Here is a 27,870-nt window from a genome sequence, read left to right as displayed (position 1 = left end):
AGGGATGAGGGAAAAATGAGCTCTTGTCAGGTCTGGGAGATAATTTTTCTGGAAAACAGGGTTTTGTGACATGTTGAAAATCAAAATGTGAGACAGCTACTCCTCCACCAACATATAGGGCCAGCTGTGATTTTGTTCTGAATGCTGTTTCCCGTGCACTGAGGAATGAGCTGGTCTTCTGGGGGGAGGGCATAAACAGCATACAAGCTGACAGGGGAAGGACCGGAGAGTGACAGGTAGAACTCAGCTGTGTTTTGCTGGGTCATTTAGTGGTTCTTGACATCTTAGAAAAGGTAACCCAAATAGAAAAGTCAGAATGAAATAGTAATTTGAAGAACTTGTGAGACAATCTTATGAAAGAAATCCAGATGTTAAGAGTACTATTTGTTCAAACGAAGCCTTGTTGCATTCTCCCGGGAAAGGACAGTGGACGAGAAGCCAACGTCAGTTGTTCCAAGAACCCAGGTAGACGGTGAGAGAACCTTGAGACCTGCCTCAGCGGGGGTGTTTTAGAAGGGGCCAGCTCTTGGTTTTCATGTTAAGGTTGTAAAACTGTGCTGACATCAAGGAGCCGATACTGAGATTCCTGCCAGCTGCTGGGGAAGCAGCTGCTCTGTCACTTCTCAGAGCGAGGCCGAGGGTTGTATAAGCACAGCTGCTTATGGGGTGAAGTCAGGGCTAGTGGCCCATCTAGAAATTTCAGACAGCAGCAGATTTTGGGTCTGAGTTACTTAGATACTTATGCCACCCGCTCCTTACCCAGAGTGGAGATGAGCCTAGAAAATCCAGAACATTTGGTAGGGACGTATTTAAAGGATAGTGTGCTTTGGCTAACTGCAGTGTATACATTTGAATATGTTCTTTCTATTTAGGACGTGTTAGGATACCGGTTTTTATGAAGCAGTCCTGTTCTTTATCTTTTTCTTCAGATTATGATTTACCTTATTGATAAGGTGCTTCCTGAAAGCTATTTTGTCAATAATCTCCGGGCGCTGTCCGTGGATATGGCTGTCTTCAGAGACCTCTTGAGACTGAAGCTCCCTGAACTGTCTCAGCACCTGGACATTCTGCAGAGAACTGCCAACAAGGAGAGTGGAGGTAGTGACCATTCAGGGCTGTTACACCTTTGAAAACATTTTACTTCTCTGCTTCCACTGTACATATGAGCCACTGTGCAATGAAATAGATTTCTAGAGAATGAAAACAAAACTGAGAAAAACACAGGGCCACATGTTGAATCACTAACTGGTCGTGGTAGGAAGTCGGTCAAGAACCTCAGACCTCCCTAGTATCAGATCAACAACTAAAATGATGTGTTGTGCTCTAGATGAAGAAAGGTGTCCATGTCTCACCATCCAGGTAAACTGCTCTAAGCTGGCACCAAACCTGTAGGATTTCGTTACAACTGACCTATAGGCACGATTTAGCACAAACCGTGGTTTTCCCCGAACCGTTGAGGTTATGGAGAGTGGAGTATGTATTTTCATAAAGTAGTGGGAGATAAAAGCAGTCCTTTGGATTGAAATGTTTAATGCTCCTTTTAGTTATTCACACTAAGGGTATTTAGATTTACCTGAGATGAACGGGCCAGTTCTTTCTGGAGAAGGGCTCTTCTGGACCTCCAGGGGGAAGCTGACCCGTGAAGGAAGGCACTGAGTTGAGTGGGCCAGTGATGTAGATGGCTCTCCAGGCAGCTCTGAGAGTCGCTGTTGTCTAGTGGGTATCATCCAGCTGTCCAAAGTACCTGAGCTGGTAGCTGTAACCATACCCCTGCTTGCACTTCCCTGGCTGTGCTCAGGGTACCAGAACAAATAGTCAGAAGTTTGTTGTGTTTCCTGTAAATGGTTGCCAGATCCTGATCTACGTATGTAAGTCTGGGAAACTATTAAAGGATCTTGAGGACCTAATCTGTGGTTAAAATACACTGGAAATTTTAGTGACACCTGGGTGTCTCTAAGCATTTCCTTCAAAGCAATTTGAATAATCTTCTCACTTAATTTGGCTGTGCAGTATAATTGTGCACCTGTGTGGATTTCATAAAGCTTCCAGATAGACCCACCTTGACTGCACTATAGTCAGACACACTTTCCTGGGCTCTCAATGCCCTGTGCTTGAGGGGTGACCTCAGACTAGTCTCTGAACAAAGATCTCCCTTGTTCATAGGTAACAAGAAGGAAAACGAGTGCAGAACATCTCTCTTTTTGCTTATACTTGGGCAAATGCACATTCTGACTGTAGTTTGGAGGGAGGATCAGTAAAAATATCCAAATTTTTATATTTCATTAAAATACACACTTATGCCGTTACAGGAAATGGGAGAGAGCTCTGTGTTTTTAGTGAATTCAGAAACCTCTAAGTGAGCTGGGTCCCAGATCTTTAAAACTGTGTGTAGTTTAGTTCAAAATATTTTAAAATTTCATGTTATTTAGTCTCCAGATATTTTGGGATTTTCCAGCTATCTTTCTGTTGTTGATTTCTAGTTTAATTCCATTGTGGTCTGAGAACTGTATATAATGTAAGAAGTAGGTAATTCGTAATGAGCAATTTTACTTTTATCAGCAGCATTTGAATAAAAGTGGGCTCTACGAGATTTTGAAAATTGGCTTTGCTTTTGAGAAGCTAAAATCCTTTCTTTTTTATCCTGTTTTTGGTGAGAAAAATATTCTCCTTAATTTTCAGCATCCCACAATAGGTAGAGCCAAATTAAGTTTTAGGTTAAGATTTCTGAAATATCATAAAGAATTTGTGAAGTTTATATTATTGAAATTTTTAATTAAACACACCTATGTTCTTTCAGAAAAAGGAAAAAAAAAAGGAGGAAGGAGCCAGAATTTAGAGATATAAACAAATCAGTCAGGAAATGTAACATATTTCGGTGGACATGGAAGACTGAAAGAAGGTATTTTTATATCTTGCAAATCATCAAATCTGAAGAAATAGTGAGTGTTCGTTTTATTTCAGGTGGATACGAGCCCCCACTGACGAATGTCTTCACGATGCAGTGGTTTCTGACTCTGTTTGCTACGTGCCTCCCGAACCACACAGTTTTAAAGATTTGGGATTCAGTCTTCTTTGAAGGTTCAGAAATCATCCTAAGGGTGTCGCTGGCGATCTGGGCAAAATTGGGAGAGTAAGTGGTTTCCCCCTGCTGTTCTGTTCTGTGGTGTTGAGGGGCTCTTGTAATCTTTGTGCTCTAACGTGTAAAGCATCGACATTTAATCATGAGGAAAAGAGAAAGTTGTGAAATTTGTGCACTTGCTTTGCCTTCTGAAATCTCAGCTGGCTCATTCTTGAATGTTGGGGGGCAGATGGAATCTATTTTAGAAAAGGGGCAGGCTTTTTCAGGCCTGTGGACTCTGCTCCTCCTCCTTCTCCCTGCTAGTATTCTGGCTGGTTTACTCTTTGTCAGCATCTTTCCTGACACTAGTTGGGAAGAGGGGAGTTGGGAAGAGGGAGAGGAACTTAGATGGAAGAGGAACTGGGAGATCTGGAGAGGAGTAGGTGGATTTGTTGGTTAACATCGCAGTTGGGCTCCTTTTTGATTCTTTCTTATTTATTTTGTTCTGTCTTTCAGAGCTGTGATAAAATTAAATGAGATAGTGTGTATAAGTATCTGGCATGGTGCTTGCTACAGGGTAGCAGAACCCATGTAACTTCTTTCCTTTCATCAAGAATTAGTTCTATATTGAAATCTATTACCACCAAATGTATTACCAAATAGATTTTACTTACATTCTTTACTAGTAGCAGGTCTGAAAACAGAAAGGGGGTATTTTCACTCATCTCTAATATATTATGACTATCACATTAAAATCCTACCTTTTGTGTAATGGATGAAACATTAGGATGAAATTGTTATAGTTAACTTATGAAGCAAAGAAGTTTTAATGTTTCTTTCCTAGAGCTACAAATGACTTGAGTGGGTACCCACAGACAACATGTCAGAAAACTAATAAATCACTGCCAGTGTTTTGCTTCAAAAGCATTTTAACTAGCCTTTTTATTTATGATAAGTTTTTTCTAGGAGACTTGTAGCATGTTTTACTTTTTGCACGAAGGACCCACCAACTATCAATTCAGGGATTTAAAAAAATCGTTCTTGTAAGCATTTTTACACATCACATAGCTTTCTCCTTTGACTTTGTTTTATTGTACATTGCTTTTCAGCTAGGCAAATAAGTTCGTCTGTGGGGGATTTGGTGTGCTATTTACTTACCTTTTTCATTTTCTCCAAATGCCTACCTCTTACTGCAGTCAGGTATTTCCAGCCTCCTCTACACCTTGTAAGCTCTTTGAGCTTTCATAGTGTCTGATGGGTATGATAATCCAGTTACTGAGTAACTAGTTTATAGGATTAAAATAGTAAGCTCTTTACTGTATGCTGGCTCAGCTATGGTGACCCTTGTGTTAGTTCTTATTTCTGGGGCAGGAGGAAAAGAGGTGATTCTGGTTTTACTCCCATCTCTCCACTATCTGTAGGATCAGAACTTACGCATATGGTCATCCCAGGGATGTCACACTGTTGAAATAATAATAACTATGCTTAAAACCCAATATTCATTGAGTGCGTACAATGGACAGGTGTTGTTCTGAGCACTCTAGATGTAAAATTAGCTCCTCTAGTCCTCATCATCATCCAATGAGGTGGGTACTGTCATCAACCCTATTTTACAGATGTGGGAACTGAGGCACAGAGAAGTTCAGTAAGTTGCCCAAAGTCAACCAGCTAGAGGGTAGAAGGGCCCACCCGATTTTGAACCCAGGTATCCCGACTCTAGAATCTGCACTTTTAATAATGTGAATCCACTGAAAATAAATGGCTACTGTTGGTGAAGTTCAGGGGATATATGAACCACACTGGTAGAAATGTAAATGTTTAAGAGTCTTTGCTCATTGTAATTCTATATGTTTTGAGCGTGCAACTTGTTAGGCGAAAGGAAGTCAACCAACAGGCATTAGCCAGTGCCTGCAGGGCCGTCACTATTTAAGGCAGTTTAAACACATTACCTCATTCCATTCTCCCATAACCGTGTGAGGTAGGTAGGGTGATTTTCCCTGTCTTTTCAAGTGAGAAAACTACCCCAGGAAGGTTAATTAACTAGTTCAAGGTTACACAGCTAATGAGTAGCAGAGCTGGGACTTAATCCTGGATCTTTCAGACTCCAGTGCCTGTGAACTTCCGTACAAACTTCCCATTGGAAAAATCCTAAACAGCTTGTAGGTAATCCCCAGTTTCTGTACACCTGGGTAACCTATGTGCCTTCAGTGTGGTTGTCCAGGGGACCACTCCACTCACCTTGCTTCTGCAACTTGGAGTGTCTTCCTCTTGCTCATCCCAAGGGTACTTTGGGGATATTTAAGTTATGGACCATCAGCTCATCTTACTGGCATCCCTTTTCCATGTCCTTTCTCCTCTGACCCTACTGCTTTGCCTGGATCCCTCATACCTGCTGCCTGGCCCATTAGACCCCAGACGTGCCATGCCACCTCCAGGCCGACCTTGCCAAGGGCGCATCTGTTGCCATACTCCCTCTTAAAAGCCTTTCAGTGCCTCCTACCCTCAAGGGGCCCAGCTGGCAGGTGAGGCCTTTGCGATCTGCTCTCCTCAGCTCTCTACCTCGCTCCCACCAGCTCCCTCTGGCTGGCAGCCACCCCCTACTCTGGTCGTGTGGAGCTACTTGCAGTCCCCAAGTAGGGCCTGCTGTCTCCTGCATCCACGTCTTTGCAATGCTTTTTCTTTCTTGTCAACTTGCATTATTTCTCTTCCTCACCCCCAGGGTAAACTTAACTACCTTTTCATTTATGCTCACACGCTACTCTATTTTTGTAATAACACTTCAACAGTTTATTTCATTTATTTATTTATTTACACGATTATGGCAGTGGGATTGAAACAGCACTCCAGAGCCTGAGGTTGCCCATCGTCATATTTTCTGGATGGCTCTATGGAAATCCCCCAACATTGCGTGTGTCAGAGCGCATGTCTGTGGTCGGGGGGGGGTGGGGGGCAAATAGAGTTATCCTTCTATACAAACAACATCATAATAGGTAAAACAAACACGCAGTGCTCTTTGCTTTAGACTATTCCTTTTTCCCCCTCTAGAAGAAGGATTAAAGTCTGACCTCTGTCACAGGTTGCCAGGTGACAGAGTCTTTATTTACACATGGAAGCAAAGGCAAGAAGCAGGGTGTAATCTCCAACCAGCAGCAGCGCCCTGAGAAGAACTGAAAAAATCCTGCCTGTGCAAACATCCTGTGGACTGATGAAATACACTCAAGACGAAATAAGATAAAGTTCTTGTGTTTTTCATCGTTCACTTCTACTGTGGTTTGGTTTTAGTCTATCAATGATATCACAGTCTGCAAATTAAGAGCAACAGATTCCCCACAGGGGATAATTGTCTTGTCTTCGGTACCCAATTTCCTGTTATGATTTCTGATCAATGGTGGGTATTCTGATGTGTCAGAAGTGTCACACGGATGCAATACCGATGCCACACATGAGGCTGTGAGGCTGGGGAGCAGGGTAGGGAAGACGGGAACTCATCCTGTTGTAAGTACCTCTGAGCTGCCTTTGGTGTTTTTTATCTTTTCTCTGCATACAGCAGGCTGTGCTGTGAGTGTGTCCCAGGATTTAGATTTTTGTTGACTGCTAACTTTATTGATTTGAGCAAGAGGTGACACCTCCTGTTGTACCTGCAGCACGCACCTGACAGACACCATGGATGTCCTCAACAGGTCCTTTTTCTGTCCTTTCTTTATCTAGGCAGATAGAATGTTGTGAAACAGCAGATGAATTCTATGGCACCATGGGGCGCCTCACCCAGGAGATGCTGGAGAATGACCTTCTGGAAAGCCATGAACTCATGCAAGTGAGTGGGCAGCATGGCCCTGTGTTCGCTTGGGGAACCCCGGGTACCGTGGGAACAGGCAGTGCCGGGCCAGGGGTCTCGGGAAATGTACTGGCCAGCCCGCAGATTTAGTTTATCACCCGACCACGAGTCTATGTATGATGGGATAAGAATCTAAGTATGTCACAAGAGGAAGGAAGAAATGATTAATGAATATTTGTTGTGGCTTTCACTCAAACTGTGTTGCTTAAAAATCATGAGGTACAGGGGCCAGGCCCGGTGGCGCAAGCGGTTAAGTGCGCGAGCTCAGCTGCGGTGGCCTGGGGTTCGCCGGTTCGGATCCTGGGCGCGCACCGACACACCGCTTGTCAAGCCGTGCTGTGGCGGCGTCCCATATAAAGTGGGGGAAGATGGGCACGGATGTTAGCCCAGGGCCAGTCTTCCTCAGCAAAAAGAAGAGGATTGGCAGATGTTAGTTCAGGGCTGATCTTCCTCACACACACACAAAAAAATATGAGATACAATACAGAAATAAATAAAAAAAAAAAACCAGACCCCCTCCCACCAAATCACCAGGTGCTTATTCTGAATCTGATTCGTAGCCTTCTTAAAGGGAGACTTGTGGGGTGAAATAATTATTTTGGGGGAGGAACTATTGAGGATAAAAAGGAGATAATTCTAATCAGCATTTTGGTTTATTTGTTTTGCTCACATTTTTCAACTCATATATTAATCATAAATTTCAATATGAAAGACTGGAAAGGTTTTGTTGTTTGCTGGCGTGTTACTCTCTTAATATCATATTCACCGAGTCATTAAAATCAACAGGAGTCTAGAAAAGATTGCAGACTTGTTTGTACTCGCTCTTCAGTTAGGTTCTGTGACCTCATTTTGTCCTCCTTCTGCTCTGATGCTCCTGACCACTTCTTCTCTTCCCGGGTCTTCCTCTTGCCCACGGACCAACTGTGGGCCTTTCCAAGCTTGTGCTTGGGCCTCAGTTCCTTCTTTCTCCGTGATTTCTCTCTCCTTTTTCTTGATTTCAGCGTTTACCTTCAGGTGGGATTCCATGCTTGAGGTCATTTTTGGGTGCTAGGGCCCAGCCAACATATTAGAAAATGAAGACTCAGACCCCTGATCTAGGACTGGAGAAGCTTCCATGACTTTGCTCATTTCCCAGCACCCCAGTTCCTTCTCAGAATCCCTCCTTTATTAGCAGACAGCTACCCGATTTATTGAGAATATTGACCATCTGATATAACCTCCCTGAATATTCGTACTTTGTATTTCAACTTTTCTTTGCATTCTCATCTTTTCTTCCTTCCTGTCTGTCGTGGAGGAGGAAGTGTTCTGTCTGACCCTCTGATTCCAGCTCTTCTCACACATGCTAGGCCATCACTTCATCGCTCAGTCTCTCCTGAAGGGGAGAGCCTTTCATTGAACATCACTCTGTGCCAGGTCAGTGCTTGGCATTTGCCTCCTGTGAGGTCCTTTATGTCCTGCAGAACTGCCTGATTCATGTGCCCAAAGCAGGACTCGGAGATAGCGTCCCTTCTCCTCACTCATGAAACCTCAGTGGCTCTCACTGCCTCCAAAACAAAGTATGGCTTTCTCAGCTTATCATCCTGTGCTCTTGACTCTCTGGCATTAACCTATCTTTTCAGCCATAGTTCCTGTTCCTCCCTTTTGTACCCTTGACCGGTCCTAGTCAAGTTAAACTGCCTTCCGTGCTCCAGACATGCCTGGGGTGGTGCCTCCTCTGCCTCTGCCTTCCCTGCTCAGTCTTTCTCTTCTGCCGTCATGTGTTTAAGAACTGCCACTTTGTGAAAGTTCCAGTTCAGATGCCATCTCCTTTGTGAGATGTTCTCTGATGGTCTCAGCTAAAATCACCTCCCATTTCTTTGAGTCACCACGGCGTTGTCTTTGTGCCTCTCCTGTGAGTGCCCATCACGTTCTACCTTGAGTTAAGACTCTATCTCATTTCCTCAGTGATTGTCTAAGTTCCTTGAGGATGGGAACTATGCTTTGCTCATAACACTCAGCACTTTGCCTTTTACTGGAGGTGTCAGGTAATGTATTAATTCATTAAGCAAACATCTATTGAGAGTCTGTGGTTAGTTTCTGCCTTCTCTTTTGCAATAAATGTTTGCTGAATTAAACAACACAGATGATGGCCCTCTTTCCAGATCGCCTCTGCTCTAATACAATCAGCATTTTGCTGCCAGAGCAATTGTCCACACTTACTGCTTTGGTCATTTCATTGTTCTTCATAAAACCTTCAGTGCTTCCTTGTTATTAATTGCAGTAAATAAAATGCTTCAGCCTAGTTTCCTAGGCCCTATATTAACCTCTCCAAATATTTATTGAGCATCTCTATACGGCAAAAGTCTTCCATGAGGGAATTAATGTCTGGTTTTACCTTTAAAGACAAATAGGAGTTGTTCAGGCTGTGTGTGTGTGTGTGTGTGTGCACACACGTGTATGTGCACACGTGTATGCATGGATGCATGTACATGTGAGGGTGTGTGTGTGTGTGTTGGAGGCGGTGGTGCAGAGCAGAGAGGCAGTTCGTGGTTAGGGGGCAGCATGAGCAAAGGCAGAGACTGAAAAACTGTGTGGTGTGTGAAGGAGACTACAAATAGTCTGATGTCAGGATGGGTTATGGAAAACCACAACCGTCGTAGTGTGGACTTGATCTTTCAGGTCAGTGGTTGTGAAATGGTGCTTGCTGGAGGCCTAGGGCTTCTGTAGAGCCCTTGGAAAGGGAAAAAGAAGCACTGTGGCCTTAAAGGTTTTGAGGAGAGGAGAGAAATGGGCTGAGTTGTATCTTATGTCAACCACATGGGCAGCTCTGTGATGGATGGATATGAAGGGTCTGGTCTGATCACAGGAGGCCTGGGAGGAGGCAGGGAAGGGTAGAAACAAGAATGGAACAGAGACAATACTTAGAAGGTGAAATTGATGGGCCTTGGCCATGAAAGATGGATATGGGGCGAGGGAGAAGGAAATGGGGGAAACAAGGGCAATCCACAAGTTTCTGGCTCAGGAAGAAGAGTGTAAGTTTATGGGGGAGGAAGATGGGTTTGATTGGAGAGTGTTTCATTGGAGGTGCACTCTGGCTGCCCCATTCCTGACCTATCCAAAGGTGTTCCCCACGACTTCATAACCAGGACCTAGTGCCTGGTGACAGCTCTGTCCCCACCCAGCCCTCGTGGTTCGAGCCCATTCCTGTGACAGGGCTTATGGTCCCTCTGACGCTCTATCTGTGAAAATCCTCTCTGCCCACCTGGATCCTCCTCTCTCCCCTACCCCCACACAGCCTGTTATCTCAGCCCGCATGGATGATGCCTCCTCTGTGCTCTTTCAGTACTTAAGATTTTAAATAATTGATTTAATGCTAATTACAGATGATTTTATGTTGTGTGGTATTTTTTCAAGTATGTTCATCTTATTTTTCTAATGAAGTAGCAAGTTCCTTAATGATAGGAGCCTCGTCTTACTCTGTATCCCCCTAACACCTAGAGTAGTGCTAAGGATGCACATGGTTGCTCAATGAATACACAGAATCATAGGACATTAGAACTTGAGCAGTGGTTTCCAAACTTGACTGTGTCTAAGAAGCATCTCAGGAGTGTATGAAGATGCAGCTGTTAGGCTATGGGTGGTTCTGATGCAGGTGACTTTTAAACAACACTTAGAGGAACACTGGCTGAAAAGAAGCTTAAAGACCAACTCACCTAATTCTGTCACTTCACAGAGAGGAAACAAAGACATGGAGAACGAGCATCTTGCCAGTTTCTTAGGTTGTCTGGAGGCAGACCCAGGACTGGGACCCAATCCCCTCTCCTGGCCCAGTGCTTTTCCCCCACCACCCAACACACTGCTTCCACCTTATTCAGTGGGACAATGGTTAATGTGTGATGGTCAAAACATGTCTTTCTAAAAGCTGAAATCCTCTCTAGAAGAATAAGGAACATTTTATCTCACTTCGTTTAAAAATTGCCGGAAGGAATGAGAGCTATGTTGAGATTTGCCATCTTTGTCCTCTAGGAATTTCTCATCTTAGGTAATAGGAGAAAAGAGAACCACCTCTTTCCCCTGCGGTAAGAGGATCCTAGAGGGGCGATGTAGGCTGTGGCTTGATTGATTAGATTCCATTTTAGTAGCATTTCTCCTGCCAAGGAAAACATCTGGGTGAAGATGAACTGCGCCTAATTTTGTTTCTTGTCAAGCATGTCAATAGTGAAAAAAGAAATATAATTCCTTTTCTACATTGCCTAAATATAAATGTCTATGTAAGTGTGTGTTGGTAGTTTGGATAGTGAATAGACTTAACAGTTTTCCTTGGCATCATAGAGTACTAAGGAGAGAAATGGTGAATGTCATTTCAAGCCACTCTCTTTTCTGTATTCAGTCTTTTTTAAAAAATTAATTCAATGGCTGTGATCCAATTACGGTGGACCATAAATCTCTCAGCAAACTTGAAATGGCTCCAGATGAAAAATGTGGAGTGCATGTAAGGTCTTTATTTTTGAGCTGAAGAGATGCAAGGATTCTCCCTTTTTGGTCTTTCCCATTTGTTTCCGTTCTAAGTGTGATACACAAAATAATCTACTGTTTTTTCCCCCTGTAAATCACATCACTATTTTTTTTTTTAATTAGCAATGGCTGTTTATAAAAAATTGTGTTTGAAAAGGAGATTGGGAGAAAGACATTGAATTAGTGTATATGGATTTCAGTAAGACTTTTGACAAAGTATCTCACGAATTCCTTGAGGGCGAAAGAGAGAAAAGCTATTAGATGTGATTATTAGAAGGGTCTGTAGGTGCTTGGAAAAACCTAACCAAAGTACTTGTCGATAATTTACTGTTACTTGGGGGGCTCTTATGTGCCATGAGGCAGGATCTGCCCTTGACTGTTCATTTTTTTCCATTAGTGATGGGTGGAAATTACAAGGATGTGAATGCTTGTCCTATAGATGGATAATGTTTGATTAATTAGTGCAACAAATTGAAACCGTCTGCCCTGCAAAATGGCGTGTGCCTGTAACTGGAGGAGTTTAAGCAGCACCTCTGTGACCATCTGTCTGAGATGCGCCAGAGGGAACTCCTGCTTGGGAGGGAGGTTGAACTAAATTATGTTTAAATTCCTTTCTAACCCTAAAATTTGATTAGTGTACCGTATTTTGGCTCTAAGATGATTAGTGAAATTTCTTTCTTGGAATTTGTTGTAAATCTCTGACTTACAAAGTTGGAAACCTAGAGCTTCTCAGGCACCCCGAGGACTGTGGGGCTGTGCCAGGGTTACTTAAGTTCATGGGAAAACATGCCTTCAGACAAGTGAGACCTTCAGGTAAGTGAGTGAATATATGTGCAGAGGTTCTATAAACACATTTGTTTCAGGAACACTGATTTCTTCCTCGCAGGAGTAGCTAGAAGTAAATGATAGGGAAAGGAAGACCAGAAATAGAGAATGGAAGCTTGGTGGAGCCAGTTTTCTTTTTGGGCCAATGTCTTTAGCTGAGTGACCGTTGAAGGAGCTTGCTAAGAGCCCGGGCTGTCCGCTCTGGGGCAGGATGGGACGAAGTAGGGGCAGGATGTACTTCCCGTTCCTTTCTTATAAACTTCCTGCACGAGGCTGGACAAGGGAATTTTCTGATAACATTTTATAAAACTGGCAAAAATAAAACAAAGTGAATCTTCAGCTAGTCACCTCACTAATTGTCTTCAACGAGACCGCTTCATTTGTAAGGAATTTTGAAATTTCCAGCATTGATAATTTCATCTTTTAAACGTGAATCCAAATGCTATGGGTTTCTTAAATGTCTGAACCAAGTTTCTAAATTGTTAAGGGAAAAAGGGCCTGTGAGTGAGGGGCGGGCTGACTTGGTCCAGCAGTGGGGGTGTTCGTGTGTGGTGGTTGGAGGCCAGTGCCGCTCTGCTACGGCCCAAGTGGAGGTGCCGTGCTCTGCACCTAAAGTTTGGGTGCTGAGAGAGGATTTCACATCTCTCCATTTCCCTCAAAGGGTGTGTGGAGCTCAGACAGACCCTAAGAGCAAGCAGGGAAGACTTCTGTCCTGCCAGTACGGCAGCTCCTTGGGTGGTGAGCTGCTGGCAACCTTTGTGGGATCAAAGAATGTGAGAGTTCACTCTGGCGATGTTATTAATGAAATTATAGGAAGTATTTCAGGCAGACAGAATATTAAAAATAATGTAAGAAAATTTACATACCCACCATCCGACTTAAGAACTAGAGCATTAACCACACAGGTGAATACCCTCATCCGCTTCTCTCTGATCTTACCACCCTGCTCCTCTCAGAGGTAATCATGTTCCGGAGTTTCACGTCCTTCATTTTTCAGATGAGAGAAAGGAGGCCCAGAGAGGTTGGGAACCGGCCTAATCTCACACTCCAGACTAGTGGGAACCACGAGACGACTTCTGCTTCTTTCCAGGGGGAGACAGTTCACTGTTAGTAAATCTGTCCTGCTTCTCAGCCCTTGGGCTATAGTCAAGTTTGTATAAGATAAGACAGCTTGGAGATGACTTTTGTGGTCCCCATAAACTGTATACTTTGCATAATAAGTGATGGAGAGTCAAAGGGAAGGAATTTTAGCCAACACTCACTTGTTTGGAATCTTGGGATTGTGCAATAAGATGTAAGTGGATACCGTGAAGTTGGGGACAGTCAGATATACAGGCTGTTGAGCATCACAGTTGCAGGGGACTGTCACAGGGGTGGCTCAGAGCTATAAAGTGAGATAGCAACACCATTAAGCCCTCTTCTGAGCCCTCCTTTTCCTCCCCATGCAGATATTAGCTATCTCCTAAGCCTTCAGAAAAACAGTCCTGCTGAAATGAAAAATACCACTTTAAAATATTTTCCTAGAAAAGAGTCATCAGGAGATTTGAACAGCTTCCTGGGAGAGATGAAAGTTAGTATGATTAATATACTTTTTCTGGTGAATAAGAATCTGTAGAATTGAAGAAATATGTTTGGAGCAATTCAATTTTAATAAAATTAAGAGCAAACAAGATTAGTTTTCTCCTCCTGATAGAATGATGTATAATTTTGAAATTCTCAAGGAGGCAGAGGTGCTTTTCCCATTTTTATTTATAGATTTTTAGCAGTCTATGCTTTACACCCTGTCACTTTTTTCTTATTTATTTATTTTTTCTTTAAAAATAACAGCTAACAATTTTCACCAGGAACTCATTCACAGACATTTGAAAAGGTGGTATCTTTGCAGAAAGCTTGCAGTCGATAACAAGATCATTCTAGACTTAATTTTATCCAGAAGGCTGACATTAAATGTCTATAAAAATCATCAAACAAGCACTTTGAAAAACAAGCACTCCATGTGAAGAGCAGTGATGGGTTCTTTATTAAAGAAGTACTGGGGAGCTGCGAGTTTCTGCATTAACCCGTCCCTCGGACGAGCAGGAGGGAGTCAGACTGCCCCATTTGCCCACCCGTGTTCACCAGTCGGGATGCCCAGTTGCAGCTGGTTGACTGGAGAACTCCCACTGTGTTGATCAGTATCCTTTGTCTTTCTGCAGAGGGAATGTTGAAGTGGAATCTTTCCACCCGCTGTGGAAGGAACAGTATTTGCCTCTTCACACTCAAATCATAACTGCACTGTCTTTCCAGGATTGATAAGAGTTGTTTCAGGCCACCATTTCAGACTTGGCGTTTTTGCTTTTGTTTTTCAGACTGTTTATTCTATGGCTCCGTTCCCTTTCCCCCAGCTGGCAGAACTGAGGGAAAAATACACCTACAACATTACTCCCTTCCCAGCCACTGTTAAACCCACCTCAGTTTCTGGGTAAGATCTTGTTTTTTTCCTTGTTGTTTTCATGATAGAAGACTTAATACCTTAATTTGTTATTGTAACATAATATTTTTAAGCCCTAGAAATATATTCAGAGTAGTTTGGTACTAAAATCTGGATGTCTCTTTCCAAAAGGTTTTGATTTCAATTCAAGACAGATTTTTAAAAGTGCACTTTCTAGGGCCAGCCCTGTGGCATAGTGGTTAAGTTTGCGCACTCTGCTTCAGCGGCCCAGGGTTCGCAGGTTCGGATCCCGGGTGCGGACCTATGCACCTCTTATCAAGCCACACTGTTGCGGCGTCCCATATAAAGTAGAGGAAGATGGGCATGGATGTTAGCCCAGGGCCAATCTTCCTCAGCAAAAAACAAGAGGATTGGCAACAGAAGTTAGCTCAGGGCTAATCTTCCTCAAAAAAAAAAAAAAAAAAAGGTGTGCTTTCCAAAGAAGATTGGAACACAAACCAAAGGCATATTTAGCAACTCCACCACTTATTTTTAAATAAATCATACCTCACACTAAAAATTAGGATAAATTTCATGTGGATGAAAGAGTTAGAAGGAATAAATGAAATAATAAAATTAGCAGAAGAAAATGTAGAAGAATGCCTTTAGTCCTGTGGAACTGGAAAGACCTTAATAACTGACTCAAAGAAAACCATACAGGAAAAAATTAAATTACTTTAAAAACAATTTTCTGCATGACTGAAAATAAAACAGAGCAAAACAAAATCTTCACAAGCAGATGCAAGAATATATGTGGAAAAATATTTGTAACTGAGATCACTCATATGTCAAGTTCCTAGAAGTTAATAAGAAATGACCACCCAATTGAAAAATGTTGGAAAGATGGGAATAGGCAGTTTATATAAAAGGCAACATCACTTGTACTAAGAGAAATACTTAAAACTAGATTGAGATTCTGTTTCTTTACCTGTCACATTGACAAAAATTCAAAAGGTTGATGTGCACTCTGTTGATAAGACTATGGGGAAACAGATGCTCTTATCCATTGCTGATGAGAGGTTAATTACCACAGGATTTGTGGCGAGCAACTTGGCAGAATTTGCCGGAATTACTAATGCATATATCTTTTGACCCAGCAATTCTACCTTTATGAATTATCCCAAAAATATATTTGTACACGTATGTGGGCTCTGTACATACAACACAGTGCAGCCATAAAAAAGGATGGGGAAGCTCTGTGTATGAATATGGAGAGATTTCTAGATGAATAAAAGCGAGGTGCAGAAGAGCGTATACAGTATACTAACATTTATGCAAAAAGAAGAGAAGAATAAGACTACATAGTTGTATTTGCTGATCCACACATAAAGAAACTGAATATATAAGAAGCTAGTAATAAATGTCACCTGTGGGAATTAGGTGGGACGAGAACTGGGCCGAAGTTGGACAGGGATGGGAGGGGGACTTTCTATACGTATGAATTATTTTCTATTGAATATTCACTATTTTCTTTGACTATTTCTTTTTCTTCTCTTATGTTTTCCAAGACGACATGGTAAGGTCAGAGACAGTGATGAAGAGAATGACCCAGATGATGAAGATGCTATTGCTAATGCCGTGGGATGTCTTGGACCTTTCAGTGGGCTCCTGGCGCCTGAACTGCAGAAGTTCCAAAAGCAAATGAAAGGTAAAGAGGTGGCTCTCTGTTGAGATGATCACAATGTGCTGGTCCCCTATAGCAAGCGTATTATTACTGTGTCCTATATATGCCTTTTGTTTCCTGAACTGGTTCCCACTGTTAAAGGTCTTTATTGAAAGCATCTTCTCTGTTACTTTTTCATTTACTAGGGTCTCTCTGCATTACATGTTGCATGCATAATGCACATTTCTTTTTCTTTAGGGTGACTTTTGCACCCCCACTCGTCTGATCCAACTTTGTATGCTCAGTTCCTTAGTGCAGAGCCTGGAATATAATATGCTTACTACATTCTATTTGAGTTTAATTGAATTCCTTCTAGACTGGCTTCTCCTCCACTACAGAAATACTCTCTAAATCTAAAACGTGGTAGCCTCTACTTGAATTTGAGTGACAAGAAACTCATTAGCTCACAAGACATTCTGTTAGATTCCTCTGCTTAGCCCATGGTTTCTAGTTGCAAAGAGATAGCTTCCACTGACCAGTTGTATTAATAGTTCTTCTCTTTGGAACAAAACATAACAAGTCTATTCCTCTTCCCCCAGCTGTCTCTTCAAATCTTTCGGAACAGCCATCATGTCCCCCAAAGCTTTCTCCATGGTCCAAGTTCAGAATTTCTTTAAGTATTTCTCATAAGATATGACTTTCAGAACTTTTAGTATTCTATAAATTCACCTCTAAATGTCCTACAGTTTAGTAGTGTCCCTCTTAGGGTGTGGTGCTCTGAATTGAATGCCATGCTGTATTTGTTTTTTTCTTGTGCAGAACAGACTTCCTGTGGTCTAGACATTATTGATAATGAACTCTTTTGAAGCAGTTCGTGGTTCTCCCACTATGTTCTTTCCCATCTTGAGTGACAGGTCTTCCTTTAGGGTATTATTCTACTTCTTCTAGTTGAAGACCATTCTCCTTGCTAAAAGGACAGAAACAAAATAAATGTCAGGCACCTCTGCATTCTCTTTACCATCTGCTAAGTTTATACTACCTTCTCAAAGTCATGGGGCTGCCTTCTCATTTTCATTTTTCTTGCTTAGAAGTCTTCTTTTTTTTTTTTCCCCTTTGTTGGTAGTGGTGGTTTTGAGTATGTTCCCCAAGCCTGAGCTGGTTTTGAGTTTTAACCTGCTTAATGGTTTGTGTGTATGTCCTTGGTTTGTACTCTCTTTTCATCTTTTTCAATGACTTTTAAACATCTGAACCCAACAAGAGTCCCATTGATCTCATAATGCCCTCTACCCCCTCTCTTGTTGCCTGAATTTCAGCTTTTGGTTTCTAGCTGTGGAATCAATAGATATTTTAACTCTAAAATTTTTGAATCTGCATTTCTGTAGTCTGGGTCTGTGTTCCATTTATTTTTTTCTGTTTTTCTTTCTGTGCAATTAATGTGTTCCAGGATGACATGACCACTTTCTCTGAAGATTCATCATTAGTCTTTCTTTTTGGTTTAGTGAAGTTCAGATTAATTTTTAATTTTAATTTTCTTCTCCTTAGAGAAGTGTTTTCAGTAAAAATGTAAATTTATCAGATGTTTAGCTTTTATCTGAATAACACTTTCAGCAGATGTTGGGATAGTTGAAATCCCCGGTTAATGTTTTTTCAGCTAGTCCCTAGGCCAGTTTTACATATTGTGCTAAAGAAGTTGCATCTTATCCTGCTTTGGCCTGTGCATATACTCACACACAATACTCGTTCCTCTTTCTTAGATGTCACCTCAATTTTATTTAAGGCACAAATCAGGTGACACAGGAGCAGAAACCACATCAGACATAGCACACATAGTAGATAGTCAGGAAATATTTGTTAAATGAATAAAAACATTCATTTCTAGTGATACAGTGATCCAAAGTCTTGATAATTTTATAGAATGTGTTGCTATTTTTAACTTAAGAAAAACTCACTTTTAATGCTGACTAAACTCCACAGACTGTCAGTCCCTTATACATCCTCATGCAGTTATATGGAAATCTGTACACTGACTTTAGACATCTGGAGTTACGCTCTTCTAAGGGAATTTTAGAAAACGGCAGTGATTTTTATCTGCAAACAGTTGATCTTGTGTCTATTTAATGAACAAAGTGGTAATAAAATCAAGCAATGAACCCACGCAGCTCATTTCAGACCCACAGTTAGGCTAATAAGAAAATGCAGAAATATTTTCAGGACCAAGTAAAAACAATCACTAGACAAATTCTAGCATATATTTTTTTGTGGTTTAGAATTTTCTAGAGGTTAAGATACTACACTGGGTTAGAGTGTAATCAATCCCCATTTGGTCCCGTTCTCCTTCACGGACACGATCTCCTTGTCTCCCTTCCCTGGACTACAGACCCAAACGAAGAGCAGAGCCTGAGATCTAATAACATCGCGGAGCTGAGTCCAGGAGCCATCAATTCCTGTCGAGGTGAATACCACGCCGCTTTTAACAGTATGATGATGGAGCGCATGACCACAGACATCAACGCGCTGAAGCGGCAGTATTCTCGCATTAAGAAGAAGCAGCAGCAGCAGGTCCATCAGGTGTACATCAGAGCAGGTGATGTGATTCTTGGTTTGAATCGATTTTGACTCTATGTCAACTTGTGAAGGGAGCACAGGTGTTCCTAGGATGGCCTCAGAATTCTACTCCCGTAGCTCGGCATTCCCACACACAGCTGGCCTGAGGTCATAGTTGAGATGCTAATCTTTTATTTTATCTTATCAGGCCCTAAAGAAGAAAAAGACCGTGGGTTCCTTTTAGGTCCCAACGACCAGGCAGCTGATGGTATAACACATCTCTACTGTGTGTGCTTGTGGAGAGGGGTTTACGGATGATGAGAATGTTGCAAAGCCGTGCAGTCCTTGGATTTGAGGCATCTTGGAGCTGTTGCCTCCTCAATTTCAGGCACTGGAAAATAGACTTCAGTCATCTGTACACTGGTGAATTAAGCTATCCACTAGTCCTTTAGTAGTAACATGACAGATGTTGTGATCCAAGAAAGAGGAAAAAGCCATTCTCCTGCCTCGCTGATGGGTTGGCAGTGTCTTGGCATCTGCTGAGAACACAATTGTAAAGCAATTGGAAATGCTCTTTTCCAAGGATTGTCAAGCTCCTTTTTTCTTTCTTTTTTTTAATTTCCAAAATCCCAGTGAGTGATCTGCTTTATTGTTTAACATGTGCTGATTTGGGAATTGGTTTGTCTTGTTCTAAATGAAATCCTAATGAAAATGATGCCTGTTCAGAATTAAGCAAAGTATAAATTTCACATGTTTTTAAGAGGCTTGTGAGCATGTGACTGATCTCACACAAAAACTGAATTTACCTTTCACGTATTGGGGAGGAGTAGGCAACTTCTGAAGATTCTTACTGTATCCTGAATCATTAAGAAAGCAATCACAAAAGTAACTAACAACAGCATTTTAATTTTCAAAACCTTGGCACTTACGTGCCCTCATTTTGTCCTTAAAACAAATCTCTGAGGAAGGCAAGGACAGCTATCCTTATATCCTTTTAAAAGATGAGGAAATGGTGGTTCAGGAAGGCTTAGCACTCGTCCAGGGGTTATGTAGCTATAGTGAGTGGTCAGGCCAGGGCAAGAACCCGTGTGTTCTCATTCTTTGTGTAGCCCTTTTTCAACTGCATGGTGCACACCTTGGGGCGGAATGGTGAACAATTGCCTTTGGGTACTAAATTAGCCCAGTGCCTTGTACTCGAGTCAGGGGTCAGCAAACTATGGTCTGCAGGCCAAATCCTGCTCACTTCCTGTTTTTGTAAATAAAGTCTTATTGGAACACAGGCATGACCATTTATTTATATATTGTCTATGACTGCTTTCACACTACAATGGCGAAAATAGTTACAATCTGTTCCTTTACAGGAAGTTTGCTGCCGCTTCCTATAGATCATGGTTTATGTGGTTCTTTTTAGGGAGAGATTGTTGCTCAAGGCAAAGTTCTAGAGCATTGCTTCTGAAACTTGAGTGTACCTATGTATCACTTGGGGATCTGTTCAAATGAAGTATCTGTTTCAGTAGGTTTGGGGTGGGGCCGAGATTATGCATTTCCAACAAGCTCCTAAGCAATGCCAGTGCTGCTGGGTGGGGATCACACTTTGAGTAGCAAGGTTTTTGAGGAGATGGTATAGGACAGGATTAGAGCACAGGTGGAGAGATTGAATTTGAGCTTGAGGCAAAAGACCTCAGCTTCTGAGACGTAAAGGAAGGTGGTAAGGATGGTGGTTGAGGTACCAGCTTCCTAGGTTAGGGAGGGCAGGAAGTTGAGGCCTTTCAGACCTGATAGCTTCATGGAGAAATTGGAGGAAGAGTTGTTTGCATGGGCCTAAGTTGGTGGTTGGGTGGGAGCTTAAAGGAAGTAATGACAATTTGGATAGGTCATTGAAAGGAATGGGAGAGGGAAAGAAAAAGATTATTCAGCGGCATTGAGGACCCAACAAAACAGGAAGTTATGAATTTGAAGGGCTATCAATCCACATGGCTGTGTGATTTTTTTTCCCTAGCAGCCATTAGCAGCTCCTATTTTGGGAGGGAGAATGTGGATTGTGGATCCAGGGTTGGGGTTTTGCCAGGCATGTGCGATAAAGGGATAGGGATGCCTGGAATGTGTGGTTGTTGGTGAGGCAGCGGTCCAAGTGATCAGCCATGCATCTAGCAGAGTAGGGATGTAAGGGAGCCAAAGTGAGATGAGTGGTTATGAGAAGATTGAGGGATCAAGGATTCCTCTGTGGTTCAGCACCAGGTATAGTTAGATCGAGAGCCGAGAGCTAGAAGAGTCAAAGAGAAGAATATGAGAGTTAATATTTTCATGTAAGGTAGATCTGGGTGATAAGGTTTAGGAGGGAACTGGGGAGGTTGAGGAACTCTGAGGGTGGGCCAGTCACAGAGACAGTAAAGTAACCGAGGGAGGTGGTAGGACGTGGGGTGAAGAGGGGATAGTTGTCAAAATTTTCAATAAAGATTAGGGCATGACCAGAGGTAGATGACAGCAGGGGAGAAGTGTGGAAGTTCATTCAGCCAGATGACATGGACGTCAAGGAGGAAGGGTGTTCAACAAAGATGGCGGGACCTTCTCCCTATGACTTCTGCCGTCTGCCGTCACCCCTGGAGCCATGTGTGTTTAAGCCTCATCAGAAATAGAGGCTGGTCAGAGCCACAGGAGGAGGACAATAACACTGTCAACAGTGCCCTCTAGAAGAATAAAGCTTTTGGTGCTTTCCAGTTTTCAATTTGCTTTCAAGGTCCAGTTGAGGACACAGGAGTGGTTTTGCATAGCTAGGACCAGGCCTTGGACAGCTCTGATTTCTCTGCATTTTAACCACCTTCTTGCACTTCTCTCCTTCTGCTGTCTCTCATGTCATAAGATGCAGTGTGTTCTTTTCCTACCTCTCAGAAGCTGAGCTGATAATCCAGATGGTCATAGTGTTTAACTTATTATTTTAAAAAATCTTCAAAGATTTTCTAGATGCAAGACCTCCAAGGTTGCTTCTCAGAGACAAAAGCTCTCCATAAAAAACATTAGGGAGTCCGGGCTCTAATTAGTAACGAGGGGTCAGAGTTTTTGTTCCTTTCTGCATCCATGGCCCCTTGTCTCCTCCTCTTTGAAGAGGAGGGAATAGGTGCCCCAGGCTCTAGTTGAATTCAGTTTCTGCTGCCTTCAGTCACATGACTCTGCCAGTACCTGGGAAGTACGGGGGCAGGGCTATGAGGACAACCTCCGCATGGTTCCTGCTCTGTGATGGGTGTGTTTCTCTGTGGTACGTTTCACATGACCTTTCAACATTTCTTTCAGACAAAGGGCCAGTGACCAGCATTCTCCCGTCTCAGGTAAACAGCTCTCCGGTTATAAACCACCTTCTTTTAGGAAAGAAGATGAAAATGTCAAACAGGGCTGCCAAGAATGCTGTCATCCACATCCCTGGTCACACAGGAGGCAAAATATCTCCTATCCCCTATGAGGACCTCAAGACGAAGCTCAACTCTCCGTGGCGAACTCACATCCGAGTCCACAAAAAGAACATGACGAGGACCAAGAGTCAGCTGGGCTGCGGGGACACCGTGGGGCTGATAGAGGAGCAGAAGGAGGCCTGCAAGGCCAGGCCCCGGGGGGCGGCAGAGGTGTTTCCCTCCGGCTGTGCAGCCACAGCCCGAAGAGAAGGTGGTGGCTCCCAGGGCAGCGCAGGGAGGACAATCGAGGGCCAGTCTCCAGAGCCAGAGTTTGGGGACGCCGATGCCGATGTGTCTGCGGTTCAGGTGAAGTTGGAAGCCTTGGAACTGAACCAAGGGGCTGCTGCTGCTGAAACGGAGCCCGGGGTGCACCCTCCCCGCCCGCGGCCCTTCCTGGAGCCCCCGGAGGCACCCGCAGAAAACAAAGCCACCAGCAAACCTCCCCAAGGCAGCCACCCGAAAACTGCCATCTTTAGCCCCTTTCCCAGTGTAAAGCCCCTGCGGAAGTCAGCCGCCGCCAGGAATTTGGGATTGTATGGACCTACAGAAAGAACCCCAACTGTGCACTTCCCGCACATGAGCAGGAGCTTCAGCAAGCCCAGCAGTGGGAACAGTGGCACCAAGAAGCGGTGATGTGGCCCAGAAACTGTGACGTCTCTCAGAAACTTGGTATCTAGATTCGCTTTTTCGTGGTAGTGTGAGGGTTCCAGCTGAATGGCTCCTAAAGTGTTTCCCTTGTCCAGTGAAAACAAATAGTCAGGTTCCGAGATGAGCAGCAGTGTATAAACAGGGGAACTGGAAGTTTTATAACGAGAGCAAGAATAGGGATGTTTCCGCGTCAGCTGATAACCGATACAGTGGATTCTTGTGGCAAAATAAATATTGTGGTTTTAAAGTGTGAAGTTTTTCCAAGTGTTCATTGTGAGCTGTTTAGAGACGACGATGTGTCTAGACTGTTAACCGCTCTTCCTGCCTCCTATTTGGGGCGCCTTCAGGGTCCCTGTGACAACACCCCCAAACCTTCCAGTTCTCTGGGTGTTGTTAATACTCAAGCATGCACACACTAGCTTGCTAGAACAGAAAGTGTAAAAAGAAAGTAAGTTTCTTAGTTGCAAAAAACTTCCCAACTTTCCTCTTGATGCCCTGTTGGGGGGAATGTTTGTGTGTGTAAATTTTCCTGCAGTAGTTTCTTTTAGCCAATCTCAAAATTGTTTTTTATTCTTATGATAAAGTGCAGAAGAAAAATCTAGATAGCCTTTCTTTCCCTTTCTGTTTCTACCTGTGAAATGAAGAAGACCTTTCATCTGTTGAAATTGAGGTTGATCGCGGACCTGAAGACCTCACGCAGAGAACACAGATGGGAAGTGCATTAAGCGATTGCTCTGAGCAGTCTGCTGATTCCACTGAGCTCTCCCCACGGTTCATTCTCTCCTCATAAGGAGAGTTTGGTCCTCAGTGGTGGGATGACGTGACGAGCTCTCCGTGGAGTTTGTCCCGTGTCCTCCGCCACGCAGCTCATTTACCTACCAGCTCCCACCGCAGATGCGGTGAGGCCTCTGCTCAAAGCCAGAACATGGCACCTGCAGCTCTGTTACTTGAATTTGTGCTTTTTTGATTGGAGTACTTTGTTGAGTACTTTGTTACTTGAACACTGCCCTTCTCTGGAGAAGGCGTTAGTGCTTTCTAGCTCTCTCACCCACTCCTCCCTGGTCCCAGCAGGTCAGAGACAGCACCCTTTATCTCCACTATGCAGATGGGAACTCTGAGCCACACCAGGTGAAGTAGCACTTCAGATGCTCAAGGGGAAATCTCCCAGGATTCCATGTGTCTAGCCGCATTTCCTCCAGGACAATAGGCAGGTCTAATGCTCTTTGTACACAGATGCATTGGCTACATAGTTTCTAGAAACCGAGACTGGGAAGCCATTCGCTACACTCCCTCCTGACTCAGAGGACCCTTCTCCGGATGGCACAGAGTCCTGCGATGGCGTTTCACAAAACCAGCTCTGACTTTCTTGCCTGAAAAGGTGGTTCATTTTTAAATGCTTCATGCAGCTGTCACTTGGCTGAACAAAAGGCTCAATCCCCTTCTCCCACCATCGTTAGAAGAATAGACTCAGCATCTTCATCCTCATCTCTGGAAGACCTAGGCCGTGCTTGCCGGCCTGTTGTTGATGCAGTCAATATTAATCTGAGCTAATTGGATCGCTAATTTTGAAACCAAAGCTATAGTTTTAGAGAGGGCTTTTACTATGAGAGGTACTAATTTTTATAATAAAATAGAGAATGTGGTTGTCTGGGCTTTTTTGAACAGAAAACACCAGAAGGACATATACAGTCAGAAAAGCCATTTTATCCCTTTCATGGTATTTTTACCCCCAAAGGAACTAAAGATGGGAAATATGACTAATCAGTTATCGCAGTTTTGGTCTTGAATTCTGTGCCATCTGAAGTTAGCATACAGCCTCTCACAAAGCAGCCGTGCCCACAGCCTGCGTCTTGGGAAGGGTGTAGGTGGAGAGTGGGGGTTACTTTGCATACCACGCCGGGTCGAGACCCACTGCATTTTCCAAAGTTGAGCAAATGACATGATTTTCTTCCATCTGCTAAACTTTATGGATAAGAATGATTCTACTTTATATTCTTTTCTCCTCCCCCGTCCCAAATGAGTCAGAATAGTCACATTCCCCTTGAAGGATGTCTGACTTGAATAGAGAATTGTTTTTTCCTCTCTTGAGTCAGCTCCCAGCTCCCGGAGGGTCAGGGTTCAGGGAGGTGGGTAACGGGGGTGGGGGTGGGGGAGGACACTTACTACAGTCCTTAGGATGGCGTCACTGTTGTCTACCAGCTGTCTTAGTGTTAGCAGCACATGCCGCCTCCGTTTCCGGTGTCGGTCCTCCTGAGAAAGGGATGGATGATATGGCGCACGGTCTGGGATAAGTATCTGTTGAATGAATGAATAACTCAAAGGATAATAGTCCTTTGAGGTAAAAAGACCTTGTCAGGATGTTAAAAACCAACAGATTCCTGTTAAAGCACTCTCTGTACCAATAACGTGCTTGTGTAGTACCCTGTAATCACAGTGTGCGTGGGTCAATTTATGAGCCTTGCCTACGTTAGAAAATAGAGAAACCTACAGTACCCTCTACCACGCAGCATGTGCAAAGACCAGTATGGACTTGTGATCGTCCCTGCATATTGGACCCCGTATGCAAGCACCAGAAGTTCTCACCAAGTAGCAGGTTCTTTATTTCTAGATATGTCTGTACCCTGTTAGCTCTTCAGCTGGGAGTCAACTCCTTTGGATGCCTCTGCACCTCAGTCCTCTTCCAAAAGTCTCCAGATGATCTAAACCTAGTTTGTAATGTCGACCTATGGGCTCTAACTGTTTGGAACACTATATTCCTTTTTTTGTCTCTCCTGTTATTCTGAAGAACTGTACTGATCGCAAAGATGCATAAAGATTCTTGTTGTCGTAGCTGTTGTGATGTTTTCTGTCTGAGCGCACGCACACGATGCTGTTGGGACCTTCCTCTTCCCCTTCTCTTTTCAACTTTCCCCCCACCTTGGTCATGTGCACCAGGGAAACAGCCCAGTAAGCTCTGTCTCCCCCAGTCTGATCCCTGGGTTGCAGGGTGGCCTGTGACCTGCCAAGATCTTGGCAGAATGGTGGGATCCTGAATATGAGTAAGTAGAGAGTTGACTTACAAAATGTGTGTGTGAATGTATGTATGTGTATAGAATTAACCTTCAGATCTGTCATTTTCCTTTGTTTTAATAAAGCAGTAACAATAAGAGTGCAGTTTAGCTTCCTGGTCTCATGGGTTCTGGATGAATGGAGAGCTGTGATCGAGTATGCCGCTGCTGCCGTCTCCCCTCAGAGGGTCTCCCTTTACTCTTTCGGAGCCACTTTCTCTGCTGCCTACAGCAGTCATTTGAGGCAGCATTTAAGATATATTATTTTTCCTGATTAGGAAAGTAACACATGTTTTAAGAAAATTTGGAAAACAGCACAAGGAATCATCGATATTCCGGTATGGATTTTCCAGAATGATCTGGTGTGTGTGCATGTGTGTATATACACATTGTTATCTATAAAAAGGTAATTGAGCAAACTAGTTTCAGCTGTCTTTCCAGTGAATGCGCTTATACAGCAGCACTCTCAGTGACTGGTATTCCATCATGTGTTTATGCCAGAATTCACATAACCAGGACCGTGTCAAAGGTGGTTTCCGACTGTAGATAGTGCTGGAGAGAGCATCCTCACAGTCACGTCTTTGTGCACAGCCCTAAGTATTTCCTCAGTGTATGTTCATCGAGGTGAAGTTGCTGGGTCAGAAAGTATGTATATTTTTAAGTCTTATATCTTTTGCCACATCGCCATCCTTAAAGGTTGAACTTATCAGACGACAGTGCACAAGAACGCCAGTTTCTCTGCATCCTGGGAAGAGGCAGCAGTTTCTTTCTTGGCTTTTTTTTTTCTAGGATCTCCAGTGTTGATAGAAGCAGTGATAATGGGCACTCATATCTCGTTCCTGACTTTTAAGGGAACCATTAAGTAAGATGTTTGCTGAGATTACTGGTAGGTATCTTTTACTAGGTTAAGGAAACTACCTTTTATTCTTTGCTCACTAGGAGTTTTTAAAAAAATCATCAACAAGTATAAATCAAATGATCTCTCATTGCATTTGAGAAGGAAGTAGTGCTTGAGACTTGCTATCTTGAACTGGAGAAAATAACCATTACCAGGTTTCAGCCAAGAATATTAGATAATTTAGAGTTGGAAGTGATAGCAGTAAAAGTTTTATGTGCAAATTTTCATGGCAGTATTAGATTTACTAGTGGAAACATTGTACACATCTGAGACTAGGGGATGGAAGTGTTTGGGCCATTAAAATGGCAGTTATCTAGTATCCACAGGAAGCAGTTCAGATTAAAGTCAGCAAAGTCTGGCGTCGTAGAGCCACCAGGATACAGCTAGAGATGGAGGCCCTTACAGGACGGTGGCTAAAAGTAGAAAGCGCGGTGGCCCTTCCACAAAGGCAGCCTGTGCCCCATTGAATGGGGACTGAATGGGGACCGGTACACTGTCGGGGAGGATCAGCTCCTGAAGCTCGGTCAGCCTCTTTCCTGGAGCTCAGCTCTGGTCTGACCCATCGACCTCCTGCAAAGTCAGGCTCGTTCCCTTCTCTTCATTCCTTACAGCACAGGAAACCCTCATCTGATTGCTCCACTGTGCACTCTAGGGGTCTCAAGAGTCTTTTTTTGAAGTTAAAAAACCAGAAAGTTGACTGTTTCTTAATATTTGCGTTTCTGTTATAACCCTTCTAGTTTTCCTGTAGGCAATGCTAATCCTTGGGAAGGAAGTGGATCTGTTCCCCTAAGGGGCCAGCAGCTGTCTGGGCTGGCACTAGCTGATTCCTCAACTGAGGCATCTCCCCACCCTGGAGAGTCCAAGAATCTGTATTAAAACAAAACAAAGCAACAAGAAAACAAAAAAACTAACCTACTGATTTTGACACAACTAGATTTGGCAACCACTGGTCAATCAAACTATTTTAATGGTCTCTTAACTAGTTTCCCCCACCCCACCCCACCT

General features: G+C 43.3%; 1 protein-coding gene across 4 annotated transcripts in view; it reads left to right on the top strand.

The window, feature by feature from the left end:
• TBC1D30 (TBC1 domain family member 30) overlaps positions 1–25,749 on the top strand; it is an 84,912-nt gene extending 59,163 nt beyond the window's left edge. For 2 of the 4 annotated variants that reach the window (XM_058557710.1, XM_058557713.1), the window contains 7 exons: positions 930–1,098; positions 2,962–3,130; positions 6,767–6,872; positions 14,561–14,673; positions 16,191–16,330; positions 18,663–18,869; positions 22,118–25,749. In XM_058557710.1, coding sequence (XP_058413693.1) covers positions 930–1,098; positions 2,962–3,130; positions 6,767–6,872; positions 14,561–14,673; positions 16,191–16,330; positions 18,663–18,869; positions 22,118–22,905 — 1,692 coding nt within the window. In that variant the 3' untranslated portion in view covers positions 22,906–25,749. The remainder of the gene's footprint in view (positions 1–929; positions 1,099–2,961; positions 3,131–6,766; positions 6,873–14,560; positions 14,674–16,190; positions 16,331–18,662; positions 18,870–22,117) is intronic. The other 2 variants (XM_058557712.1, XM_058557714.1) reach the window with 1 other exon arrangement.
• The last annotated feature ends 2,121 nt before the right edge of the window (positions 25,750–27,870 follow it).

This window comes from Diceros bicornis, chromosome 17 (assembly GCF_020826845.1).
Source record: "Diceros bicornis minor isolate mBicDic1 chromosome 17, mDicBic1.mat.cur, whole genome shotgun sequence".
Lineage (NCBI taxonomy): Eukaryota > Metazoa > Chordata > Mammalia > Perissodactyla > Rhinocerotidae > Diceros > Diceros bicornis.
This window is presented reverse-complemented; position numbering and strand designations above follow the sequence as displayed.